Source organism: Nelumbo nucifera, chromosome 4, assembly GCF_055504915.1.
Source record: "Nelumbo nucifera cultivar China Antique chromosome 4, China Antique-T2T, whole genome shotgun sequence".
NCBI classification, from domain to species: Eukaryota; Viridiplantae; Streptophyta; class Magnoliopsida; order Proteales; family Nelumbonaceae; genus Nelumbo; species Nelumbo nucifera.
The window spans coordinates 13,810,466-13,819,379 of record NC_142652.1 but is presented as its reverse complement, the minus strand read 5'-3'; the positions used below and the strand labels follow the sequence as shown (position 1 = coordinate 13,819,379).

The 8,914-nt window shown below is 42.1% G+C and overlaps 1 protein-coding gene across 1 annotated transcript; it reads left to right on the top strand.

The window, feature by feature from the left end:
• The first annotated feature begins 452 nt into the window (after positions 1-452).
• Positions 453-7,177, top strand: LOC104607998 (ABC transporter B family member 15-like). Its single transcript, XM_010273824.3, has 7 exons — positions 453-902; positions 1,023-1,077; positions 1,179-1,357; positions 1,497-1,954; positions 2,077-2,620; positions 2,742-3,635; positions 5,599-7,177. Exons 1-7 carry the CDS (start codon positions 660-662, stop codon positions 6,970-6,972), a joined length of 3,747 nt encoding a protein of 1,248 aa, XP_010272126.1. The 5' UTR covers positions 453-659; the 3' UTR covers positions 6,973-7,177.
• Positions 7,178-8,914: the final 1,737 nt, after the last annotated feature.

Genomic DNA, 8,914 nt, shown 5'->3' with positions numbered 1-8,914 from the left:
GAGATCTATATTCCCAACCAATTGCAAATGAATTGAATTCCAATCTCTTGAATCAAATTAGATTCCAAATACAAATTCCCACTTGAATAGTTGCATCTGAGCATGGTTGAGTTTAAACTGAATTGCCTCTTTTGGTTTTAAAAAAAAAAAAAAAAAAAAATACAGGAGGTCAAATATGGAAATTAAACAGCCTGACTACAACTGAAATTAAACAGCCTGGGCTATTTGCGAGCTTCCACCCCATGACACATTACCCCACTCAATCCCTAGCTTGTCTTTTTGCCTAAATTTACCAAATAAAAAATAAAATCAACCGAAACCTTGAACAAGTTCATTCATTCATTAAACTCTAAAATCTAAACTATTATATATTTATCATATTTGGAATACATCAAATCCGTCATAAACAAAGTATCATTATATCTTCATAAGCTTCTCTCACTGTATATATAGCATTAAGGAATGCTCCCTCACTAGTCATGTTATGCCGTGGTCTGGTTAAGAGAAGTGTAAGAGAGAGAGTAAAAGCAGAGACGCTTTATTAGAGTCTGAGAAGAAGGGGAAGGGGAAACAAAGAAAAGAACATACAGCTCCTTGTCCTTGGTTTGTTTATCTCCTTCTCTTAATTACCATCTTCCTGCTCGAGTGGGCGAGGCGAGATGGATAATAAGGGGAGAGTAGTTCGAGATAACAAGTCTGCAGTATTCAAGGGCGGGTCCTTCCGAACCATCTTCATGCATGCCGACCACACAGATATTCTGTTGATGATTCTAGGCTTCATTGGCGCCGTCGGTGATGGAGTCGGGATGCCGGTGATGTTGATTATCACCAGCAAGATCATGAACAATCTTGGCGGTGGCTCCACCGCTGATCCCCATCTCTTCCTTCACAATGTCACCGAGGTATATTAGTATATATACGATGTGGTATATCTCCCTTTAATTTCTTTCTTCCCACCCCGTCTCCCATTTTTTTTCTTTTCTTACTCTCCCTGTTTGATTAATTGTTTCATGGGGTTACAGAATGCAGTAAATCTACTGTACATGGCATGTGGATACTGGATTGTCTGTTTCTTGGGTAGGTGTTTTAAATTTTTTTCTCATCATTAATTTCAATTGAGCTCATTTTGGAGGATTCCTGTGGATTATGATTTTGTTCTCTTATTGTTGACTGTAAAGAGGGTTATTGTTGGACAAGAACGGGAGAGAGGCAAGCGACGAGGATGAGAGCGAGATATCTCAAAGCGGTTATGAGACAAGACATAGGTTATTTCGATGTACAGGTGACGAGCACGGCGGAGGTGGTCACTAGCGTCTCCAACGATTGTCTCGTAATTCAAGACGTTATCAGTGAAAAGGTACGGCCTGCGCCTGCTAATCCTCTCTGATGATTCCGTGCATACAAGGCAATACAAAGGTAGCAGTTAACCTGACCCGGTTGTATTGATTGTATCTTATGCTGCTTGCACGATCGATCGGTTGGTTAATTTGTATCAGCTGCCCAACTTCTTAATGAATGCGTCGACGTTCATAGGAAGTTACATCGCGGCTTTTCTGTTGATGTGGAGGCTGGCTCTGGTAGGATTTCCTTTCGTGTTGATTTTGATCATCCCGGGCTTGATATACGGGAGGATTCTCATGGGTTTAGCCAGGAAGATCAGAGAGGAGTATAACAAAGCGGGAAACATAGTAGAGCAATCTGTTTCGTCGATCAGAACGGTTTACTCTTTCGTCGGCGAGAGCAAAACCATGGCTGAGTTCTCTGCAGCCCTCGAAGGATCTGTGAAGTTGGGGCTGAAGCAAGGGTTGGCCAAGGGTCTAGCAATTGGAAGCAATGGTGTCGTCTTTGCTATATGGTCTTTCATGTCTTGGTATGGTAGCAGACTGGTCATGTATCATGGTGCGGAAGGAGGAACGGTCTTCGCAGTCGGAGCCTCCATATCCGTTGGTGGCCTGTAAGACTCTCATGTCTCATCACGTACGACTCTGTAGATAGATGTATCTCTTCTTTCTGGTTTTTAACTCTTACTGAAATATTTAAAATTTGCCCTCTATACTTGTTGTTCCAAATGAGTAGGTCGTTGGGCTCTGGAATCTCCAACTTGAAATACTTCTCCGAAGCCTTCTCGGCCGGAGAACGTATAATGGAGGTAATAAAGAGGGTGCCGAAGATAGATTCGGATAACATGGAAGGTCAGATCCTGCAAGATGTTTCTGGGGCGATCGAATTCAGAAATGTCGGATTCGCTTATCCATCTAGGCCGGAAAATGTTATCTTTGAAGATTTTTGCCTGAAAATACCGGCGGGAAAGACGATTGCTTTGGTTGGTGGAAGCGGTTCGGGAAAATCAACAGTGATTTCTCTGTTGGAGAGGTTTTACAACCCTCTCAGTGGCGAAATTCTACTAGACGGGATCCCCATCGATAAGCTTCAGCTCAAATGGCTTCGATCTCAAATGGGCCTAGTGAGCCAAGAACCAGCCCTGTTTGCAACCTCCATCAAAGAAAACATACTATTCGGTAAGGAAAGTGCAACCATGGAGGAGGTTGTTGCAGCGGCCAAAATTGCAAATGTTCATAATTTCATCGTATCTCAATTGCCACAAGGCTATGATACCCAGGTAAGTTCCTGTTGTCACTTAGCCTGGAGCTTCTTCTGCTAATTAAAAATTAAAAACAGAAAGGGTAGAAGATAAAATTGTCGTTAATTATAACTAATTATAGCTAAACAAATCCAACCAGGTTGGTGAGAGGGGCGTTCAGATGTCCGGGGGACAGAAACAGAGAATAGCAATTGCACGAGCTGTTATTAGAGCACCCCGAATTCTTCTCTTGGACGAGGCAACCAGCGCGTTAGACTCAGAATCCGAGAGAGTCGTCCAAGAAGCACTCGACAACGCTTCCGTCGGCCGCACGACGATCGTGATCGCTCACCGTCTCTCCACAATCCGCAGCGCCGACGTGATTGCCGTGATGAAGAATGGGCAGGTGGTGGAGACAGGATCACACGAGGAGTTGTTCCAGGATGAGGACGGCTTGTACACTTCTCTCGTTCGGCTCCAGCAAACTGACGAATCAGCAAGAGAGATCGAGATCTCATCAACTTCTTCGTCTTTACCATCCCAGACAGTGAACCAAGATAACAATAGCAAAAGATTCTCTACCTTGAGTAGATCCAGCTCAACAAACTCGGTAGTAGTAGCGAGTCGGGCACCGGTCGGCGGTAAGGGTGAGGCCACCCAGTTGGTGCCGTCGTTTCGGAGATTGTTGCTTCTGAATACTCCGGAGTGGAAGCAAGCGAGCTTGGGGTGCGTGAGTGCGATATTATTCGGTGGGGTGCAGCCGGCATACGCCTACGTGTTGGGAAGTATGGTGTCGGTGTATTTCTTGACGGATCACGATGAGATGAAATCAAAGACAAGGATGTACTGTCTGTTGTTCGTTGGATTGGCGCTGTTCTCGTTTGTGATCAACATGAGCCAGCATTACAGCTTCGCCGCGATGGGTGAATACTTGACCAAGAGGATCAGGGAGAGAATGTTGTCCAAGATTCTGACGTTTGAAGTTGGGTGGTTCGATCAACATGAAAATTCTACTGGAGCCGTTTGCTCTAGACTCGCCAAGGATGCCAACGTGGTAATTATCCTTTTATCCCCATTATTTTTTTATTTTTTATTTTCTCTTTATAGTTGTTTCACTTTTATAATACGAGAGTATGTGATGTGGGCCACTGGGCCAGCATCAAAGTTGAGTAAATCCTCATCCTCTGCCTCTGCCCATGCGATTCGATCTCCCATATCGAATACAACCTGCAGAGATATTATTCGACTAAGATACCGAAAAAGTTAGGGTTAAGTACTCTGCAACGTAATGCAGAATTTTAAATGAGCTCCCCCCCTATAGTTCATTAGTAACCCCTTATAAATCGCATCCTATTCATAAATTTAACATCAATTTACGGTCAGGATTCCCTGTATTGTAGGGCTATAAAATTCTGACATGAACTGATTAGTCATTCTCTCGAAAACTTTTGACCAATCTTAAAGTATCATAAAAGTGATAGCCAACAGGTGGTGATCGGGTGTTTTGATTTTTAGATTTTGTTTGATTACATTTATTCCCATTTGATGTATTATTATTATTATTTTTTTTTTTTTTTAGATCTTGTTCAGGCAAAATGATTAATCCCACCACACAGTCAGTAAAACAGGTATCAAATTCAGCTAATCTACTTTTTGCCTTTTATGACTCAAAACTCAAATGAAAACTATGGCCACTAAGAGCAGCGAGTTGAGAACTTGGAAGCCACGGGACCACGGGCACAACACAAAACAAAGGACATTTTGGACAAAATGCACATTTTCTTTTTCAGACCTTGAAGTTGTTTTCTGGACTTCTACTAGTCCATGATCCCTGACGTCTCAGGTTATCGTAGGTTTAATCAAAGAAGACTATGAAAAAGAAAATTCTTTAAACAGAATGTTCGTTTAAAGTTGCAATACTTAGGTAACCTTAAGTCATGAAGACTATGAAATTTTCCAATTAGTATGTTGTATTTTGGGTCTAGTGTCATTCAGTATTCAAACTTTAGAAATATGATAATCCAGTATCTACTGATAATTAGTTGTTAATCAGTCATTAAGTGATATTTGAAAAAGACAAAAATACTCTTCATGTGCCATTTAATTTTGTTTATCAACCATCTAAATGTTGAAAGAAAATTAATAATCCCAAATCTTTGTCTCTTCCATTCAAGAAAGTTAGAGTCACATTTGAGTAGGCATTATCGTCTCTAAACATTCAAGGATCTAGGACTGTTATTTTTCTTTGTCAATATTTGGATGGTTGATAAAGAAAATTAGAAGACACCTGTAGGACATTTGTATCTTTTTCAAATGCCACTTAAGTAGAATTTTCCCAAAGTACAATATACTAATCTGAAATTTTCCCTAATTTATATTACTATAAAAGTATATTGATAATATTGAAACCCAATTGAAAGTTGAAACTGTATTGATACGCAAAGAAAAGCATTAATTAATTAATTTGCTCTTATTCTAAAATTTTGGTAATGAGATAGCTTCATTGCATATTTTAACTAATTAGCATGAATGAATGATATTTACAATGAATGTATTTTAATTAAATAAAATACTTTGCTAATAAAAACAGTTTCTTGGGTGCATTTTGACCATCCAATTTGTTTAATCAACCTTTTGATAATTAAGAAACACATGAAATCATATATAATATATCTTGATAGTTCATCATTGAACAGTAAATTAATAATCGCCCCAAAAATCAAAAAAAAAAAAAGAAAATCGTAAAAAAAAAGAGAATGTAAATCTAATTGCATCCAAAACCACTTTTGTTACGACATGCCTGCAGGGCTGAAGCCGGCCATGAGATCGCAGCCTTTGATTATTTGTTTAGGCCCCAGCTTGAATTAGATTTAAATTAAAGTGACGTTAAGGTAGGGCTACAACAATACATCAAAAGGCTGTGTGATTCACGATCATCACCCCGGCCGGACAGGTCATACACTCATACCATAACAATACGTAGTTGATAGGTGGAATTAACGGTGCATGTATTTCAGGTGAGATCGTTGGTGGGAGACCGAATGGCTCTTGTTGTGCAGACGTTCTCCGCAGTAAGCATCGCCTTCACCATGGGACTTATAATCGCATGGAGGCTCGCAATCGTCATCATAGCGGTCCAGCCCTTGATCATCCTCTGCTACTACGCCCGCCGAGTCCTCCTCAAGACCATGTCCAAGAAGGCCATCAAAGCCCAAGACCAGAGCAGTAAGCTTGCTGCCGAAGCCGTTTCCAACCTCCGAACCATCACCGCCTTCTCCTCCCAAGACCGTATCCTCTGCATGCTCGACCGTGCCAATGAAGGCCCCCGAAGGGAGAGCATTCGCCAGTCCTGGTTCGCCGGCATCGGCCTGGGCACCTCCCAGAGTCTTATGTCTTGCACTTGGGTCCTCGACTTCTGGTACGGTGGCAAGCTCATCTCTCAGGGCTACATCACCGCCAAGGCTCTCTTCGAGACCTTCATGGTCCTTATGAGCACCGGACGGGTCATCGCCGATGCTGGAAGCATGACTTCCGACTTGGCCAAGGGTGCCGACGCGGTAGGTTCGGTATTTGCAGTGCTCGATCGATACACCCGTATTGAACCCGAAGACTTGGAAGGTCACCGTCCCGAGAAGATAACCGGTTACGTAGAGCTTCGGGACATTGACTTCGCATACCCAGCTAGACCCGACGTGATGATCTTTAGAGGTTTCTCTTTGAGCATTGAAGCCGGGAAATCAACGGCATTGGTGGGTCAGAGTGGTTCTGGTAAATCAACAATCATCGGCCTAATCGAGAGATTCTACGACCCACTAAAAGGTACGGTGAGTATAGACGGAAGGGACATAAGGACATACCATCTAAGGTGCTTCAGGAAGCACATAGCGTTGGTAAGCCAAGAACCGACGCTGTTAAGCGGGACGATCAGAGAGAACATTACGTATGGGGTGGCAAATAAGGTGGACGAGGCAGAGATCATCGAAGCGGCGAGGACGGCCAACGCTCACGACTTCATAGCGGGGCTGAAAGATGGGTACGAAACGTGGTGCGGAGACAGGGGAGCGCAGCTGTCGGGAGGGCAGAAGCAGCGGATTGCGATAGCACGGGCAATACTGAAGAAACCGGCGGTGTTGTTGTTGGACGAGGCAACGAGCGCACTGGACAGCCAGTCGGAAAAGGTGGTGCAGGATGCATTGGAGCGAGTCATGGTGGGGAGGACGAGTGTGGTAGTGGCCCATCGGTTGAGCACCATACAGAATTGTGATCTAATTGCGGTGTTGGACAAAGGAAAGGTGGTGGAGAAGGGGACCCACTCTTCGCTTTTGAATAAGGGACCCACGGGAGCTTACTACTCCCTGATGATCAGCCTTCAAAGGAGTGGCTCCCAATGATAACCATGGTCGGACCAACGGGGTTTATATGAAATCTAATTTTTCCTTTTCCTTGCTGCAAATTCTGCTACTTTAATTTGCCAGAGGGGCATGACCTTCACAATTCACAATTACCGTGTAGAATTTTTGATGGACAAAAAAGTGAACGGGTTGAAAGGTGTATACGTAAATATGTTTTTTTGTCGGTCAAAGTATTTTCCTGAAGCCCATCCTTTGATCGAAGCCTACTTTTGGTCCAAGTAGGAGAATTGTCTGTACTAAAAGAAGAAAGCATAAAGCATAAACAAAAGATAAGGGCAACTGTTTGTCCTGAATATCGATAAAAGATAATATTTTTATAAAATAATAAAAATAAAGTAACTTTTTATGAAAAATATCAAGAAAAGGTAATAATATTGTTCATCCTTTCTTTGTATTTATCTGAATATACTGGACTGACACAAAGCGAGTCGTGCCGGACTAAGACAAAGCTACTAACGGTGGTATTTACCATGGTTCGCTAAATCAAGTTATCATCACAGATCTGTAAAAGCCACTGACGGCGGTTTTTCTGCTTGTTCTTGGCGACGAGTCTAAGCTCCATGGCCGCCTGCCTCTGCCTCTGCAAGTCTAGTGAGCCTGATTCGAACACAAAATCCGCTTTGTCTATCATACCGGACTCGAGGCCATTAATTCAACAAGATAGTTATGACTTTGTTCTCCTTCAACGAACACAGCAAATAAAGATCGGTTAATGCGTCTGTGATTCCATGATATCCATCTCTTTCTCTCTCCGACAAAAAAAAAAAAAAGAGTTCCGTGATTGAATTGGCCTAGGGAAGAAAGAATATTCATATTCGTGCGAAAGCATAAAATCCATCGATATAGCGAGAAAAAGTGCTTGCTTGCTGACAAATAGACCGAACTCTGAAACGTTGAATTTCTTAAACAAGTAAAGGAATCAACTATGGAGTGATACTGACTAGCGACATTTTCGACCCTTCATCTTCTGAATCTCAGCCAAAAAGTAGTACTCTTTCGCTATTCGACCTGATTTATCATGGTGGCTATCGGAGCAACTCTCTCAACACTCATTTTCTCGCTGGTTTCCCGCCGCCAAATTTCATCAGCTGCCGAAAATTCAATGAGGCGGATTTCAGCTCGAGGATCAGTCCTACCCTCCGAACAATCTCCAACTGTCCTCTCCAAACCGGACAGCGGACCTCCTCGTTGGTTTTCACCTCTGGAGTGCGCCTCTCGATTAGAGAACTCCCCTCTTCTCCTGTACTTTCCCGGTAATGTCTTTGTCTCGGTCCGGCATGACTCGCTTTGTCTCACTCCAGTGTATTCGGATGAATACAGAGGCAGAGGAGAGGAAGAGGAAGACGATTTTTTTCATAAAAAGTTATACTATTTTTGTTATTTTATAAAAATATTATCTTTTATTGATAAAAAACCTAAACAAAAAACAGTAACTTGTCGCTTGATCTCCAATGCAGAATCCGCCCCCCATTTTGGTCATAGGTGCGGTTTTTGCTCCTCTATGTTGGAGAAGGTAAGAAGGTCTCACATCATTCCAGATATGCTAGAAACAAGATGTGTCTGTAACAAGGACTACTATACACAATAAAAAATAAACAAGTGAGTAGCTAATGCATCTGGTGCTGGTAATTAGGAATGTAGATATGATTGTTAGCTGTTGTAATTTTTTTTTTTGGCAGATTGTAGATATTAATGGGTCTAGTCTCATTTGGTACCCAAATTTTAAAATGTATTCATCTCCTAAAAAGTCCCAATTTAGTTCAAAATCATTAACCACCTTTAAGTGGAATATGAATGAGTGCAAATACCTTTCGGGTGTCATTTTATTTTCTTCATCAATCATCCAAATGTCTAAATCTCTTAGGAGCAGATAGAGAAAAGCAATTTTTTCACCATTGCTTTGGTTTGATCTTGATTATTG